This window comes from Typopeltis vanoorti, chromosome 3 (assembly GCF_054136105.1).
Source record: "Typopeltis vanoorti isolate ZY-2024b chromosome 3, IOZ_Tvanoo_1.0, whole genome shotgun sequence".
NCBI classification, from domain to species: Eukaryota; Metazoa; Arthropoda; class Arachnida; order Uropygi; family Thelyphonidae; genus Typopeltis; species Typopeltis vanoorti.
In genome coordinates, this window is record NC_143551.1 from 13,306,350 (window position 1) to 13,326,371 (window position 20,022).

Consider the following 20,022-nt stretch of genomic DNA (forward strand, 5'->3'; position numbering starts at 1 on the left):
GTATTTACTAAAATAAAGAGCCAAAAGGCTTCACTTCAGCGATGCAAAATTATATAAATTAAGTAGATATTAAATCCAACATCGTTTCAAAGCCGAATACAGAAACTATAAAAGTTTCGTTTGAAAATTGACCAGAGCGCTTGCAGGAATAGGGCAGCAAATGAATACACTCACCGCCATACTACAAGTATGGTGGTGAGTGTATTCTCACAAGCTCTCTGGTCAATTTTTGCACGAAACTTTTACAGTTTCTGTATTTGGTTTGGAAATGACGTTGGATTTAATTTCCACTTAATTTATATAATCCATGTTATATGTATAAGGCATTAGAGAAGAATACACATTTGCAGTTGTCCAACTGTGTCAGGCTGACAAGAGTATACAAAAGAACATGCAGTAGATTATTATGTCTACACAAATGCTAGGAATATCAGAAACAAAGGGATAGAATTTGTTGCCTTAGACAATATGTTGGGACCTCAGATTTTAGGCATTAGTGAGACCTGGCTATCAGAATCAGACATACTAACTGGTTTTGAGTGTAAACAGTATGCTATTTTTAGGAAGGATACACAGGATATGAACAGAAGGATTGATGCTAATGGTATTTGATGATGTGAATCCAGTTAAGAGTTAGACCTATGATTGTGCTATTACTACTAATAGTATTTCATAAGGGTCAAAGCTGTATAACTGAGAGGAGACCTCCACATAGCCTTTAAAGGAATGCGGAGAACTGACCAGGGCTTCTGACCTAATGTCCAATCCTCACCTTCTCGTGGTGCACCCTGTTGGGTATCTACTTGGATACTGAACGGACAAGGATGGGCTGGCAATTTGGGATTTAGCCGACCAAATTGTATTCTTATTGGTTAAACCAAATTATAGAATGATGGTACAACATGACAAAATTTCATGCTGGCTGGGGCGTTGCCCGGTTAAACAAGGCCCTCGTTGTTTTCGCCAGGGAACCAGGGCAAACAGCGAAAAGTCAGCTACTGGAACAAATCTGAAAATAAACCCCAACTCAACATCACCAGAGTTAAAGATCGGTACTATCAACATAAGAAGCCTGAATGGCAAAGAAATGGAGCTAGCTGAGGAATTAGATAAGTACCAGATCGACATAATAGGGGTGACTGAAACAAAAAAGACCAAAACTGGTGAGATCTTTCCAAGCAATAAATACAAAATGTTATATTCAGGCAATGACAATCAAGGAAAAGAAGGAGTAGCCATAGTATTCAACACAAAATACGAGGCTAATCTTCTTGAATGGCAGTCAGTCTCAAGTAGAGTAATGTGGGCAAATATGAGAATGGGGAACTGGACAATGAGACTTATTGTGTCTATGGTCCCACAGAAGGTTCTACTAAGGTAGAAGTGGAGGAATTTTTTGAGGCTTTAGAAAAAGGAACTGACACAATGAAAAATGAAAAGTTGGTCCTTGTTGGGGATCTAAATAGCAGAGTAGGAAATGATTGTGAGACATACAAAAATATTTTGGGAAAATTTGGAGAAAAGAGCAAAGCTAATAATAATGGCAAATATCTGTTGGATTTCTGCTCAGGACATGGACTGGTTATTACTAACACCATGTTCCAACATAAAAATGTGCACAAATTCACATGGAGAGAAGAGGCTAGGAATAAGAAAAGTCTCATTGACCATGTTATTGTTGATAGTGATGTTTTCTCCTTGGTGCAGGACACCAGAGTGTACAGAGGATTTGAAATTGGAAGTGATCACTATTTAGTCTTGAGCAGGATAAAATTGAATTTCATATTGAAAAGAATAACATGTAAGAAAGTTTTAAAGCGAATAAAAGTTGAGCAGCTCTCAGATGTGAGCTGTAGACTAAAATCCACAAAGATTATTGAAGAAAAAATGAAAGAGTTTGAGAACAGGAATCAAACCTTGGAGATTCAGTGGCAAACTTTGAAGAAAACCCTCATTGATTCAGCCAGAGGCATGTGGTGAGGTTGTCTGCAAGGATAAAAAAATCAAAAGTTCCTGTCAAATAAGTAGGCTTGTGCTCTTAGAGAATATAGAGACAAATGCAAGAATGCTAAACACTGTGTAACATTAGCTAAACAAAAGTCATGGGAGGACTTTGGCAAGAATATAGAAAATAAATATCAAGAAGGTGGCAAAATATTCTGGAGGTTGTTGAAGAAGCTTAGGAATGCAGGAAAGAGTGCTGTAAAAGAAGTTAGAGATGATAAAGGTGACATGAAAACAGGAGAAAAAGATATCCTTGAAGTATGGAGTAATTACTTTGAATGGGCGAGGAAAGATTAGCAAAACAAGTGTTCTCTGCCAGGTTGGCAGCAAAACGACCCAGAGGAAGACCAAAATATCGGTTAGTGATATGGTACAAAGTGTCTTAGACGATAGAAATATAAGATCTGATAATGTTGGAGTCTTGACAATTAACAGACTGATTTGGATGAAAATTGCAGATAGGAAATTAATAATGATGTAATTTTTTTCATGTAGTACTATCATATCCTGTACACCCCTTGAGGGTACATGACAGGAATTTGATGATGTATTTCATGTAGCAATGAGTTTGAAGCCATCTGGTGTGAGGTGAAATCTAACAAGATCAAATATATGAGTGGGTAGTTGTTATAGACCTGGTGCATCAGTTGCTAGTGACAAAGAAATGCATCACCAAATACAAAAGATGAGCACGAAAAAAGTAATCATAATTGGAGACTTTAATTATCCAAATATTGATTGGCAGGAAAAGAATGAAAATGAATTTGGGCTGTTGCAAGACAACTTCCTTACGGCATGTGACAGAAGGAACTGTCACATGCTGTAAGGAAGTTTCAGTTTGGGCAAACTGCTTCCAGTTGGTGACATTGCTCATGCAGTAATCACTTGGGAAGTGGCTAAATCTATGAATGTTCCATTCAGAACTACAAAGCAGGAAATTATGACCAGCTGAATGGTATAGTGGGTTCAGCACAGTTGCTGGATGGGAAAAATATCACCAGCGCATGGGAAGCATATAAAAAATACTTAAATGATGCAATATCAGAATGCACCCTGAGAGTTTGAAGAATAAATAGGGTGGGTGTCAAATCGATGTATAATCTTATTAAGCAAGAGATTTGTAATGAAAATTATAAGCAACAGACCAGATGACTCACAATTGTACATAAAATTAAGTCTGAGTGTGAAAAGAAGCTCTCTCTGCAAGTAAAAGAATGAATATGAAAGAATAACTCTACTGAATGCAGATGGTGTTGACAGTGACAGATGCATAAGAGGTTATTCAGCTAATGAGTGCCGATTTTGCTAAAAGCTATCAACTTGGTGTACGAGGAGGAGGCATTAGAGCTATTGCACTTGCTGAATTCTTATTCAGTTTGTGTGTGTGTGTGTATATATATATATATAAATAAATTAACCATTTATATATACACAAAGTGAATGCATCTACTCTAATGCATACCCCTTTTTCTATTCACTTCATGTGAATAATCTGTTAATTATGTACCTTAATGCAATTGTATAAATTGTATTCCAGTACATATAAAATCAACAGATTATTCAGAAAAAGGGTATACAAAACTAAATCAACCATTGTGTGTATATATAAATTAAAAACATTCACATGAAGTGAATATAAAAAATAATGAATAAATAAATCTATGTATATATATTATTAAGAGAGACCTCAAGGGAGGCCACATACTACTCGCAACAGCTATCATACTTATTCTTGAATTCATTTACCCTGCTTGCACTCAACATCCAATGGCAATCGATTCCAATCATGCACCACCCTGTGAGAGAAAAATCTAGCCCTCACCCCCTTCTTAGTGGCATTCATTCTCAGCTTCCAGGGATGCCCTCTTGTCCTTTCCCCACCCTCAATAAATTGAAAAATTCTAACAACTGAAATTCTGTATGATCCTTTCACAGAAGTTTGTAAGTCTCAATCATATCACCCCCTCTTTCTCCTGTTTGCAAGTGTCTGCAGTCAACAAATTCTCAATCTGTCTTCATAATCAGTATTCCATAATCCAGATATCCATTTTAACACTCCTTTGCACTCTCTTCAATATATCAGAATCATAAAGGAAAAACCAGACCTATGCACAATAGTCCAAGTGAGGTCTTATCAAGGCCTTGTAATGAAGCAAAATAACATCCTTATCTTTACATGTGAACGTTCATTTCAGCATTATCTTTTGAGTTGTATTTGCAATCTTTGCTACATGGCCCCTGAACTTTAACTTCCCATTTACTAACACTCCAAGATCCCTAGCCTCATCAGTTTCTTCTAGCATAATCCCACCAACATAATACTACATTGAATTCTAATCATGCCGAAGTGAACGACTTTACATTTACTTACATTGAACTGACATCCATTTTCCTATGCCCACAATTCTGACCTATTCATATCATTCTGCAAAGACTGCATATCAGTAGCATTTCTGATTAACCTACCTCTCTTTGCACATCAGCAAATGGCTGTAAATCGCTTGTCAAATCCTTCCCAATATCATTAATGTATAGATTGAATAACAATGGACCAAGCACCGATTCTTGTGGTACATCACTGGTTACTAGTAAAGTAACCCAGTTACAACTGGGTTACCTTAAATCTTGCAGACTCACACCCCCCTATACCACTTTTTGATATGTCAGTTAGCCCTTCTCTTATCCATGCTAATATTCTATAATTCAAACCTATATTCTCCAATTTATGCAGCTGTCTACCATGCTGTATTCTGTCAAAAGCCTTAACAAATTCCAAAAGTATCATGGTGTATCCATTTCCCTTGTCTACTTCAATGGTAGCATTATTATAGAATGTTGCTAAAACATGACCTTCCCTTAGAAACCCATGTTGCTCATTGCAAGGTAGAGATTCACTGCAAGCCCTAACCAATTTTTCCAAAATCTTCACCACCACTCCTGAGATACTGATTGGTCAATAGTTGGATTATTCGGTGTTTGCACCACCCTTGTACAATGGAATTGCCATTTCTTCAGAATATTACCTCTTGTGAGACTCACATTAAGCAGTTTGGTCAAAGGAATAGCAAGTTCAGCTGAACACTCTTTTAATACATGTGCTGATATCCTATCATTCCCTATTGCTGAATTATTCAGTTTGTGCAACAGCTCATCTCATACAATTGAGTTTCTTCATCCAGTGAAGCGGTAGTAGTGTACTCAATGTTGCATACACCAAGTTGATAGCTTTTAACAAAATGGACACTCATTAGTTGAAACCCTCATGCCATCTGAATTTAGAAGAGTTATTTTTTCATATTTATTCTTTCTTTCTTTTACTTGCAGAATATCAATAGAATTCTTGTGGGTTGTCTTTAGCATGCAGAGCCAGTTTCTTTTCATAATCAGACTTTGCTTTCCATACAACAGTTGACTATTCTAGCCTGCTGCTTATAATTTTTATAACAGACATCGTTTTATGCACATGGTATTCCTTCACCACGTTTTCTTACGAATCTCTTGCTTAATAAGATTATACATCCATTTGACTCCTACACTATTTATTCTTCAAACTCTCAGGACACACTCTGATGTTGCATCATCTAAGTATTGTTTAAATGTTTCCATGTGCTGTTGATATTTTTCTCATCCATCGCTGATCCCATTCCACTGAACTCAGTATACTTCTCAGTTGGTCATAATTTCCTGCTTTGCAGTTCAACATGTAACCTTTTCTGAATGGAACATTCATAAATTAGTTACTTTCCAAGTAAATACTGCATGACTGCTGACACCAACTAGAGACAGAATAGTTACGTCTTTAACTGTAAAACCCTCTGACACTATAATCAAATCTAACACTCTTTGACTTCGAGTTCCTTCTGTCACATGCTGCTTGAGGAAGTTGTCCTGCACCAGCTCAATAAATGCATTTTCATCCTTCTCATGAGATTCTACTGGTACCCAATCAATATTTGGATAATTAAAGTCTCCCATTATGATTACTCTTTTCACGCTCGTCTTTTCTATTTGGTAATGCATTTCTTCATCACTAGCAACCAATCCACCAGGTGTGTAACAACACCCCACTATGTAATTGATCTTGTTAGATTCCACCTCACACCAGATGGCTTCGAGCTCATTGCTATTAGTAGCACAATCATAGGTCTCAACTCATCAAATATCATTAGCATCAATCCCTCTCCTCATATCCTGTCTATCCTTCCTAAAAATAGCATACCCTTTACACTCAATACCAGTTAGTATATCTGATTCTGATAGCCAGGTCTCACTAATGCCTAAAATCTGAGGTCCCAACATATTGTCTAAGGTAACAAATTCTATCCCTTTGTTTCTGATATTCCTAGCATTTGTGTAGACTCTTGTCTGCATGACACAGTTGGACAACTGCAGATCTGTATTCTTCTCTAATGCCTTATACATATAACATGGATCATATAAATTAAGTGGAAATTAAATGCAACATTTCCAAACCGAATACAGAAACTGTAAAAGTTTCATGCAAAAATTGACCAGTGAGCTTGTGAGAATACACCTACCGCCATGCTTGTAGTATGGCGGTGAGTGTATTCACTTGCTGCCCTATTCCCGCAAGCGCTCTGGTCAATTTTCAAACGAAACTTTTATAGTTTCTGTATTCGGCTTTGAAATGATGTTGGATTTAATATCCACTTAATTTATATAATTTTGCATCACTAAAGTGAAGCCTTTTGGCTCTTTATTTTAGTAAATACATATAACATGAATATTTTAAACAAAAATAGAATTGAAATCACCAGTTAGTATGTCTGATTCTAATAGCTAGGTCTGACAAATGCCTTCAATCTGAAGTCCCAACATACTGACCAAGGCAACAAACTCTAGACATAATCTACCTGCATGTTCTTTTGTATGCTCTTGTCTGCATGACAAGAGTATACAAAAGTTTGACAACTTGCAGATCTCTATTCTTCTCTAGTGCCTTATACATGTAGATATCTTTGCACACATTTGATAAGGCGGAATTGTTCTCTACCCATCAACATTTCCGTGATAAAGCTCATTCCTGTCATTAACACAGTTATATAACATTGTCGCTCTTACACTCACATTCTCATCATTCCTCCCTTTATAATTTAGTTTCCTTGACTCTCTGTTTAGGTATCATACCAGTTATTATTTTTTCAAGATTCCTGATACCAAACACATTTAGGTGTAGGCCATCCCTCTTATACAAATCTAATCTTCCCTCAAACTCACTCCACACATCCATTCGTTCTACAGTCTAAGCATCAAATCGTTTGCCATCATAGCCCTTCTTAATTCATTTTAATCATATCATATCGAGAAAATATACTAATGACTTCACTTTCGCCTCTTCCAACAACCCTTTTATGTCCTCTCTCATACTGAACTTATCGCTAGTACCTACTACAATTACAATCTCCTTTTCTTTTCTGTTTTTGAATTGCTTCCTTTATATTCTTAATTTTCCTATTGACTTGCTTGTCAATAGCATATTTTATTAAAGTCACCATACCAAATAACATCCTTTACTTGATTTCCATACTTTGTTGTTTCTTATTTTGCTGGTTAATTTTCTTTTCCTTTCTATGTTCATTTAAATGCCTCTCAACTTTTTGTAATTCCTGCATTGTCTCTCTGATGATCTGATTTAATTTTGATATTTTAGAGTTAATTCATTTCCAATAACCTCATTAGCGGAGCTAGCCTTCTTATTCTCGACTGCACTGCTCGTCTTAGCATTACGTTTTTTGGTGCCAGTTTCAACTTATTACTGAAATATCTTAATAAAATATGTTATAAAACACTAATTGTCTAAGGGAAAAACATAATAAAATACAAAAAATCACCAATTTTATACAATTGCTAAATTATTATTGCAGTTATTACCCCCCCCCCCCACAAACTTTATTACAATTAATACATTGTGAATTTACAAACTAAAAAGCTGATCCTATTGTTTTTAGTGCTTCCTTCAGAAAACTATTATATTTTCCTGTCTGTTGATATAAACAAAGCTTATTGCAATAATATCAAGTAGTATATGATAGTCTGAATATGAATAATAAGTCTTCTGGAAAGGAATACATGCCACACATTGATAAATTAGCAGGATTTTAATTAACTTTCTCACTTTCACTGTTTATTTCGTGAAACTTAAGTTAGTAGTTTGGTTTTACAAGTTTTGATTCTGCATTATAAAAATATTTTATTGAGGCTAAAACATACCTGTGAATATTTACAACCAATTTTAGGAAGGTTGCCAAAACTGATTGACATGAATGTTGGTTAAATCTTAAATTCTTACTAAAAAACAAGTGATAAATGAACACATAAATTGGCCAGTAAATGATTAAAAAAAAAAAAAACATTGTAAAAGCCAACCTCTCCATCTAAAAGTATTATGATGTATTTAACTCAGAGGAAAAAAAGGACAAAACTCCACACATATCACAGTGGAGAATTTAAATGTTACAATGTAGCTTTGGTGCATGTATGTTCCTCAATTCACTGAGGAAGCCTCGCAGTATTAGCCCATTGGAAAGGCTCAAAAACTCACATAAAAATTCTGTACATATTTTTATTTAGTATAAAAAAAATAATATCACCTTTAAGTATTAAAATAATATGTACTTTATTATACATATACAGTCCTGTCTCACATAGTTTCAATTACACATGTCTGATGGCTAAACAGATCCATAGTTAATGTACTTAGAAAAGCTGGGATACTGTCATGACCATGTAAGTAAGTTTTAATAAGATTCTCAAGTTGTCTGGAATATTCTGTTTCTAAAAGCTGCAGGGTGCCATTACTCAGCTGTAAAGAAATTAAAATATATAGGTTATTATATAATCCAAAAGATTTTTTTTTATTAATGAAGAATTTTAATAATTATTAGCTGGTGTCTAAATCCATTGATATTATGACATTTAAAACAAAAAGTTTTAATTTTAAAACAAAGCTGTGTTCTCCTACCAGGATCTTGGCTGACTAGCCATCAGTCATGCTTGTAGCATGTTGATGTAAGAAGAGATCAGGGCCTCGCCACGTTTCTATCCTATAGTCGACCAGGGAGAAACAGAAATATTTTACAAGCTATGCTTTGGAAGATGGAACCTCTGCAACGTCCCCAGCTGTAAATAGTTACAGGGAAGAAGACACTGAAACTGTGAGTAAAACAAGCGCTGCAAGTGCACTCCATGATAATGTCAACTTAAATCCAAAGGGAAGGTTGACATCTGATATTCCTCGTTTGAAAACAAGAAACAGAGTCTTGTTTTCAAATGAGGATCGAAGTTCCAATTTTTTGAAAACTTGGAACATATAAACTAGGGAATTTTGACAACCTTATACAGGAAATAAAAAGACTTAAAGTTGATATGATGGGAATTAGTTAAACAAGATGGCTTAACACGGGAAAATTAGAAAAAGATGGTCTTACATTTGTATATTCTGGTGGAGAGAAGCATGAATATGGAGTGGGTTTCATGATTAAGAAAGACATCTTTAAATATGTAATGGGGCTGTGGCCCATAAACAAAAGAATAATACTTATTAAATTAGTCGCAAAGCCTTTTAACATCATAATTATCCAGGTTTACGCCCCTACGATGACTCACAACGATGAGAAATAGAAAATTTTTATAATAATTTACAAAAACCTATAGAATATGTAAAATCAAATGAAAGACTGATAGTGATGGGTGACTTGAATGGGGGGTGCTTAACTGAGAGGAGACCTCCACATAGCCTTTAAAGGAATGCGGAGAACCGACCAGGGCTTCTGACCTAATGTCCAATCCTCACCTTCTCGTGGTGCACCCTGTTGGGTATCTATTTGGATACTGAACGAACGAGGATGGGCTAGCAATTTGGGATTTAGCCGACCAAATTGTATTCTTATTGGTTAAACCAAAATAAAAAAATGATGGTACAACATGACAAAATTTCATGCCGGCTGGGGCGTCGCCCGGTTAAACAAGGCCCCCGTTGTTTTCGCCAGGGAACCAGGGCGAACAGCGAAAAGTCAGCTACTGGAACAAATCTGAAAACAAACCCCAACTCAACATCACCAGAGTTAAAGATCGGTACTATCAACGTAAGAAGCCTGAATGGCAAAGAAATGGAGCTAGCTGAGGAATTAGATAAGTACCAGATCGACATAATAGGGGTGACTGAAACAAAAAAGACCAAAACTGGTGAGATCTTTCTGAGCAATAAATACAAAATGTTATATTCAGGCAATAACAATCAAGGAAAAGAAGGAGTAGCCATAGTATTCAACACAAAATACGAGGCTAATCTTCTTGAATGGCAGTCAGTCTCAAGTAGAGTAATGTGGGCAAATATGAGAATGGGGAACTGGACAATGAGACTTATTTGTGCCTATGGTCCCACAGAAGGTTCTACTAAGGTAGAAGTGGAGGAATTTTTTGAGGCTTTAGAAAAAGCAACTGACACAATGAAAAAGGAAAAGTTGGTCCTTGTTGGGGATCTAAATAGTAGAGTAGGAAATGATTGTGAGACATACAAAAATATTTTGGGAAAATTTGGAGAAAAGAGCAAAGCTAATAATAATGGCAAATATCTGTTGGATTTCTGCTCAGGACATGGACTGGTTATTACTAACACCATGTTCCAACATAAAAATGTGCACAAATTCACATGGAGAGAAGAGGCTAGGAATAAGAAAAGTCTCATTGACTATGTTATTGTTGATAGTGATGTTTTCTCCCTGGTGCAGGACACCAGAGTGTACAGAGGATTTGAAATTGGAAGTGATCACTATTTAGTCTTGAGCAGGATAAAATTGAATTTCATATTGAAAAGAATAACATGTAAGAAAGTTTTAAAGCGAATAAAAGTTGAGCAGCTCTCAGATGTAAACTGTAGACTAAAATACAGAAATATTATTGAAAAGAAAATGAAAGAGTTTGAGAACAGGAATCAAACCTTGGAGATTCAGTGGCAAACTCTGAAGGAAACATTGATTGATTCTGCCAGAGAGGCATGTGGTGAGGTTGTGTGCAAAGATAAAAAAATCAGAACTCCCTGGTGGACACAGGAAGTTAAAGAGGCAGTGAAGGAAAAGAAGAAAGCATATCAAAAGTTCCTGGCAAATAAGTCAGCTTTTACTCTTACAGAATACAGAGACAAATGTAAGAAAGCTAAACAGTGTGTAAAACTAGCTAAACAAAAGTCATGGGAGGACTTTGGCAAGAATATAGAAAATAAATATCAAGAAGGCGGCAAAATATTCTGGAGGTTGTTGAAGAAGCTTAGGAATGGAGGAAAGAGTGCTGTAAAAGGAATTAGAGATGATAAAGGTGAAATGAAAACAGGAGAAAAAGATATCCTTTAAGTATGGAGTAATTACTTTGAAAAACTGCTAAATGAAACAAGCAGTGATGACAGCACAGTGATAAAAAACACTGACCAGGCATGCAGTCAGGAATACATATCCATACTTGAAGTAGAAAAAGCCATCAAAGGCTTGAAATGTGGAAAGGCAGCAGGAGTAGATGATATTCGACCAGAAATGCTGAAGTATGGTGGTATAAGGGTCTTACAGTGGCTGCACTGCATAGTTCAGAAAGCCTGGACAGAGGGGCGAATTCCCGATGATTGGAGTAGAGCTCTCATAGTACCCATATATAAAAAGGGAAATAAAACTGAATGTGAGAATTACAGAGGTATTTCCCTACTGAGTGTTCCTGGCAAGATCTATGCAAGTATACTTGAGAAACGGTTGAGAAGAATTGTGGAAGAAAAGCTTGGTGAAGAACAAGCTGGATTCAGGCCAAATAGAGGCTGTCACTGTCAGGATCAGATCTTCACTTTACGACAAATAGTCGAGAAAGCATGGGAATATAACAAAGATCTGTATTTAAGTTTTGTCGATTTGGAAAAGGCATATGACAAGGTGCCAAGAGAGAAGCTATTCAATACGCTGCAGTTATATGGTGTCAATGGGGCATTATATCAAGCAATACTTAGTCTTTATTTGAGTTGTGAGTCAGCAGTTAGAATTGAAGTACAGGAAGATGGTTTAATGTTAAATCTGGTGTGAGACAAGGATGTACATTATCCCCTCTGTTATTCATTATCTATATGGATCACATTATGAAGGAATGTGGTATTAAACCTGATATCAAAATTGGAGATGTTAATGTCAGCTCTTTGCTTTATGCGGATGATGTTATACTTCTAAATAAATCCGCTACAAGTCTGCAAGATTCTCTGACTAAATTGAATAGCTGTTGTAATAGATATGGTATGAAGGTCAGCAATAAAAAGACAAAGACAATGAAAATAGGCAGAATCATTGAAAATGTCAACTGTGTTGTGAATGGAGAACCTGTGGAACAAGTAAAACATTTCAGCTACTTAGGCACAATTTTTACTGAAGATGGTAAACTAAATATAGAAATAGACAACAGAATCAGCAAAGCTGGTATGGTGGGAAGTCAATTGAATAAATTCATATGGAATAAGAAAGAAATTAGTCGGAACACTAAATTAGCTGTATACAAGACTGTGTTCAAACCAATTTTAACTTATGGATCTGAGAGCTGGGTCAGAAGTAAAACACTTGACCAAAGACTAGAGACCGCAGATATGAGAGTCCTGAGAAAGATTAGAGGCGTGAACAGATGGCATCAATGGCAATATCATATTAAAAATGAGGATATTAGGAAAGAACTTGACATTGTCAGCATCCAGGAATGCGTTAGCAGAGCTAATCTCAGATGGTATGGTCACTTAAATAGAATGGGAGAGGAAAGATTAGCAAAACAAGTGTTCTCTGCCAGGTTGGCAGGAAAACGACCCAGAGGAAGACCAAGATATAGGTGGATTGATACGGTACAAAGTGCCTTAGACGATAGAAATATAAGATCTGATAATGTTGGAGTCTTGACAAGTAACAGACTGATTTGGAGGAAAATTATAGATAGGAAGTTAGTAATGATGTAATTTTTTCATGTAGTACTGTCATATCCTGTACAGCCCTTGAGGGTACATGGCAGGAATTTGATGATGATGATGATGACTTGAATGCAAAGGTTGGAGAAGGGGAAGAAAATCTAGTTGTTTGAAAATATGGACTAGGCGACAGAAATAAAAGAGGTGAAAGATTGATACAATTCTGCATTCAAAACAACTTGCGCATATTGAATACTTTCTTTCAACATCCAAAGTGCAGACTATATATACTTGGACAAACCCAGATAACTCTATAAGAAACCAAATAGATTTCATAATGATAAATAATAGATACAAAAATAATATAACCAACATAAAAACATACCCAGGTGCTGATTTAGGTTCAGACCATAACCCTGTTGTGTCTACTTTAAAAATTAAACTTAAAAACATTTCTAAAAACAATCATACTGAAAGACTTGAATTCACAGCTCTGAATATACCTGACAACATAATGGTGTTTAATTCAGAAATCAGATCATGTAGGATATAAAACAGAAGACAATATACTTTGTAACACAGAGGAAATTGAAAACAGGTGGTCAAATTTTAGAAGTGCAATATATAAGACAGCTAATGAGGTTATTCCAAAAATTAAATACAATAAGAAAAAACCCTGGATGACCGAATCAATACTAGAACTTATGAATGAAAGATGAAAAAAGAAAAGTACACAACAGTATAGAATACTCAGTAAAATTATAAAAAATGAATGCAGGAAGGCTAAAGACAAGTGGCTAAATGAAAAATGTAAAGAAATAGAGGAATTGGACAAGAAATACAATAGTAAAGAAATGCATGTCAATCCAAGCCCTGACAAATAATAAGAAAAATTTCAACCATAATCCTTGTATAAAAGATCAAAATGAAAAAATTCTACAAGAGACACAAGATATCATAAAAAGATGGAAAGAATATGGAAAAGAACTGATTGTACAGATGCACCAGATATACAAAATATGGATGGTGAACCAATTAATTATGAAGAAATAGAATACACTCTAAGTCAAATGAAAACAGTAAAACACCAGGCTCTGATCAGATCCCTATTGAATTGCTAAAGAAAGTAAATAAAAACACACTTAATGACCTAAAGGTTATTTTTAATAACATCTATGATACAGGATACATCCCTGATGAGCTAAGGAAATCCATCTTTGTCACTATTCCCAAAATTCAAAGAACTTTTGAATGTTCAGAATATAGACTAATAAGTTTAACAAACCATGTTACAAAATTACTACTGAGAATAATCCTAGAAACAATAAAAGGTACTTTGTCAGTAGAAATAGAAGACACTCAATCAGGTTTTCAAAAAGACAAAGGTACAAGAGAAAGAATCTTCAATTTGAAAACATTATGTGAAAGAAGCCTTGACAATCAGAAAAGCATATACAGTGGTATCTCGCTAATCCGAACTAATAAAAACCATGCTCGTTCGGATTAGCGAATCCTCCCCCCCGAGACAACAATAACTAACGTTTAAGACAAAAATAATCAGATTCTAATGGTACATGAATTTAATTCTGTAAATAAATTAACTGATAGAAAAAAGCTACTGCACTGTAATGTGAAACAAAAAATTAACACAGCACACAAGTTTATTTTGGTAAAAAAATTTAATTTGTATGTACCTGTATTGTTGAGGATTCTTATTTAAAAAATTGCATATTTCAGTAAATAACTTAATTTGCATAAAAAAAATCACTTTCTTGTACACAACACAAAAAAAGTTTCACAAAATAATACAAAAAAAAAGTTTTTTATTTCTTTGTAAAAAAGTCACTGATTTTCTTTTGCTTCTTTTAAACTTTTTTCGAATGCTTCTTCTCGGAGCTGCATTAGCAATAATATTTTGTGGAATGGTGTATCATTCTGCTTAGCCCATTCATGCACACATTAAAACTGTCAACTGCCTCTCCATATTTTACTTTTTTTTCTTCGAGTTATTCATCGTCCTCATCATCTAATTCATTCTGTAGCGTCATATTTATAATTTCAGCATCTGATTTGATTTTGAATTCATTTTCGGTTCTACCTATAATCCACTCCGTAACATCTGTTTGTGCAATTTCAACATCTGGATTTATGTTTTTAACCAAATTTCACGTTTTGAATTTCCTCTTTTTGTGTATATTTGTGATTCATGCCGACAATACAGTACGTACTGAACAGCAGAAAAAAGCAAACGTGAACACACAATACATCAAAATAGGCCTAAACTATAACTTGCAATCGATAGTATGAAAAAAAATACTGTACTGTAATAATAACAAAATAAATAAATAATAGTTAAAATAATAACACGTAATAAATAAAACTTTTTTTTTTCTTTCAAACCGCAGTTCGGATTACTGGAGAGTTCGGACTAAAGAGGTTCGGATTACAGAGATATCACTGTATCTTTGTTTTATTGATTACACCAAAGCATTTCACAAGAAATTAATACATATCCAACAGAATAATGGGTTAAAAGGAAAAGATCTACGTATAATTACAAATATATATATACTAGAATCAAATGGCCTCAAATAAGATATAAAAATACATATTCTGGCAATATGACTTTTTTTGACTTTGAAATCGAAAAAGGAGTAAAGCAAGGATGTGTCTTATCACCCTTACTGTACAATATATATATAGTGAGCAAGTTTTTAAAAATATTTCAGAACTTAAGGGTGTAAAAGTCAGAGGTAGGAACTTCAGGTATGCAGATGACACAGTCCTTATAGCTGAATCTGAAGATGATCTTCAAAACTTAGTCACAGAAATTTACAACAGATGCTTAAACATGGGACTAATTGTTAACCTAAAGAAAACAAAGTGCATGATTATATCAAAAGAACCAATAAATAAGAAACTAAACATAACTGTTAACAAAAAGAAACTTGAACAGGTTCAGACTTTTATATATTTGGGACAAATGTTTACAGACAGAGGACATTCCTTTAAAGAAATAAAAAGAAGAACAGAGATAGCAAGAAAAGCCTTTACTGATATGAAAACTGTTCTAAAATCCAGAGACATTTATATATACACAAGAAAAAGATTAATAAAATGCTATATCTGGTCAAGCCTTCTCTACAACAGTGAAACTTGGAATCTTAATAAAGAAGCAGAGAAAAAATTAGAAGCTTTTGAAATGTGGACCATCAGAAGAATGTTAAAAATACATGAACAGAGAAAATGAAAAATGAAGATGTTTTAAAGAAAGCAAAAATGAAAAAACATTATTGAAAATAATTAAAGAGTGAAAACTTAAATATTTCAGACATCTAACTAGACAAGAAGGCATTCAGAAATTAATATTAGAAAGAAAATTGGATGGAAAAAGAGAGAGGTAGACCCAGGAGAATGTGGTTTGAAGACATTAAGGACTGGACTGGCTTGAATTACCATAAATGTTTTCCAGAGCAGCAAAAGAAAGAAATAGGTTCCGTGACATGGTTGCCAACCTCCTTCTAGGGGATGCACTTGAAGAAGAAAACAAAGAGTAGCGATGGCAAAATTCTTAGTGCCGTGAAAATTTTTGTGCATTTACACTAAATTCTAGTTTCATTTATGAGATTGCACAATTCTTTTGCTACCTTTCTCAATCACTGGATGCCATTTCTAGCAGTTCTTAAACCATCCATGAATAATTTAATGAAAGATATGATTAAGAGCTCTGTGTTTGTATGTTATCTAGTATAAAAAAAATAATATATCACTGTTAAGTATTAAAATGATCGACTGTATATGTATAATAAAAGTTATACATATACAGTCTGTCTCATAGGCTACATAGTTTCAAATCAGTTTATTCGGCAGAAAATTTTTAAGTTCTCCCATTTGTTACTTTAATATATATATATAACACATCCCAACTCAACATCACCACAGTTAAAGATCGGTACTATCAACATAAGAAGCCTGAATGGCAAAGAAATGGAACTAGCTGAGGAATTAGATAAGTACCAGTTCGACATAATAGGGGTGACTGAAATAAAAAAGACAAAAACCGGCAAGATCTTTCTGAGCAATAAATACAAAATGTTATATTCAGGCAATGACAATCATGGAAAATAAGGAGTAGCCATAGTACTAAACACTAAATACGAGGCTAATCTTATTGAATGGCAGGCAATTTCAAGTAGAGTAATGTGGGCAAATATGAGAATGGGGAACTGGGCAATGAGACTTATTTGTGCCTATGGTCCCACAGAAGATTCTACTAAGGTAGAAGTGGAGGAATTTTTTGAGGCTTTAGAAAAAGCAAAAGTTGGTCCTTGTTGGAGATCTAAATAGCAGCGTAGGAAATGATTGTCAGTCATAAAAAAATATTTTGGGAAAATTTGGAGAAAAGAGCAAAGCTAATAATAATGGCAAATATCTGTTGGATTTCTGCTCAGGACATGGACTGGTTATTACTAAGACCATGTTCCAACATAAAAATGAGCACAAATTCACATAGAGAGAAGAGACAAGGAATAAGAAAAGTCTCATTGACTATGTTATTGTTGATAGTGATGTTTTCTCCCTGGTGCAAGACACCAGAGTGTACAGAGGATTTGAAATTGGAAGTGATCACTATTTAGTCTTGAGCAGGATAAAATTGAATTTCATATTGAAAAGAATAACGTAAAAAAGTTTTAAAGCAAATAAAAGTTGAGCAGCTCTCAGATGTGAACTGTAGACTAAAATACACAAAGATTATTGAAGAAAATATGAAACAGTTTGAAAACAGGAACCAAACCTTGGAGATTCAGTGGCAAGCCCTGAAGAAAACTGATTGATTCAGCTAGTTAGGCATGTGGTGAAGTTGTCTGCAAGGACAAAAAAATTAGAACTCCATGATGGACACAGGAAGTTAAAGAGGCAGTGAAGGAAAAGAAGGAAGTATCTCAAAAGTTCCTGGCAAATAAGTCAGCTTGTGCTCTTAGAGAATACAGAGACAAATGTAAGAAAGCTAAAAATTGGTAAACAAAAATCATAGGAGGACTATAGCAAGAACATAGAAAATAAATATCAAGAAGGTGGCAAAATATTCTGGAGGTTGTTGAAGAAGATTAGGAATGGCGGAAAGACCGCTGTAAAAGGAGTCAGAGATGATAAAGGTGACATGAAAACAGGAGAAAAAGATATCCTTGAAGTAGAAAAAGCCATCAAAGGCTTGAAATGTTGAAAGGCAGCAGGAGTAGATGATATTCGACCAGAAATGCTGAAGTATGGAGGTATAAAAGTGGCTTACAGTGGCTGAACTGCATAGTTCGGAATGCCTGGACAAAGGGACGAATTCCTGATGATTGGAGTAGAGCTCTCATAGTACCCAAATATAAAAAGTGAAAGAAAACAATGTGAGAATTACAGAGGTATTTCCCTACTGAGTATTCCTGGTGAAATTTATGCAAGTATACTTGAGAAACAGTTCAGAAGAATTATGGAAGAACAAGCTGGATTCAGGCCAAATAGAGGCTGTCAGGATCAGATCTTCACTCTACGACAAATAGTCGAGAAATCATGGAAATATAACAAAGATCTGTGTTTAAGTTTTGTCGATCTGTAAAAGTCATATGACAAGGTGCCAAGAGAGAATCTATGCAATACGCTACAGTTATACGGTGTCAATGGGACATTATATCAAGCAATACTCAGTCTTTATTTGAGTTGTAAATCAGCAGTTAGGATCGAAGGAAGTACAGGAAGATATGGTTTAATGTTAAATCTGGTGTGAGACAAGGATGTACATTATCCCCTCTTTTATTCATTATCTATATGGATCATATTATGAAAGAAAGTGGTATTGGACCTGATATCAAAATTGGAGATATCAGCTCTTTGCTTTATGCAGACGATATTATACTTCTAAATAAGTCTGCAAGATTCACTGACTAAATTGAATAACTGTTGTAATAGATATGGTATGAATGTCAGCTTTAAAAAGCCAATGACAATGAAAATAGGCAGAATCGTTGAAAATGTCAACTGCGTTGTGAATGGAGAAATTGTGGAACAAGTAAAATATTTCAGTTACTTAGGCATGATTTTTAGTGAAGATGGTAAATTAAATATGGAAATAGACAACAGAATCAACAAAGCTGGTATGGTAGGAAGTCAATTGAATAAATTCATATGGAATAAGAGAGAAATTAGTCGGAACACTAAATTAGCTGTATACAAGACAGTGTTCAAACCAGTTTTAACTTATGGATCCGAGAGCTGGGTCAGAAGTAAAACACTTGACCAAAGACTAGAGACCGCATCTATGAGAGTCCTGAGAAAGATTATAGGTGTGAACAGATGGCATCAATGGCAATATCATATTAAAAATGAGGATATTAGGAAAGAACTTGACATTGTCAGCATCCAGGAATGCGTTAGCAGAGCTAATCGTGGTATGGTCACTTAAACAGAATGGGCGAAGAAAGATTAGCAAAACAAGTCTTCTGTGCAAGGTTGGCAGGAAAACCACCCAGAGAAGACCAAGATATAGGTGAATTGATACGGTACAAAGTGCCTTAGATGATAGAAATATAAGATCTGATAATGTTGGAGTCTTGACAAGTAACAGACTGATTTGGAGGAAAATTGTAGATAGGGAGTTAGTAATGATGTAAATTTTTCATGTAGTACTATCATATCGTGTACACCCCTTGAGGGTACATGGCAGGAATTTGACGATGATGATAATATATATATATATATATATATAAAATCATGTCTTATTGGCACATATGCCTTAGAATTATCTGTTAATATTTGATATAAATTTAAATTTATTCAGAATAACAAATTCTAATTAAATTTATTTCTGATTTCAAATAAAAATCAGAAATAAGAACTGAGTAAATGAAAGTGGATGGTAGTTTGAAAAGATTTTATCATCCTTCTTAAGAATAGGATGCTTGTGGACTAATTTCCAGATTACAGGATATATACCAGTGGCGTAAGAGAGTGTAAAAAGGCGATCAAAGTTGGACTCAGCTCCGGAGCACAGACCTTTAGAACAATTGAAAGAATACAACCAGGGCCAGGAGACTTTTTGGTAC

The 20,022-nt window shown here is 34.8% G+C and overlaps 1 protein-coding gene across 1 annotated transcript in view; it reads right to left on the reverse strand.

The window, feature by feature from the left end:
* Positions 1-8,104: 8,104 nt before the first annotated feature.
* The window catches only part of LOC150107931 (mitotic spindle assembly checkpoint protein MAD1-like), a 166,712-nt gene continuing 154,794 nt past the window's right edge, over positions 8,105-20,022 (reverse strand). The window contains exon 16 of the mRNA XM_090415454.1: positions 8,105-8,827. Within this exon, the coding sequence (XP_090271580.1) occupies positions 8,666-8,827 (162 nt within the window). The 3' untranslated portion in view covers positions 8,105-8,665. The remainder of the gene's footprint in view (positions 8,828-20,022) is intronic.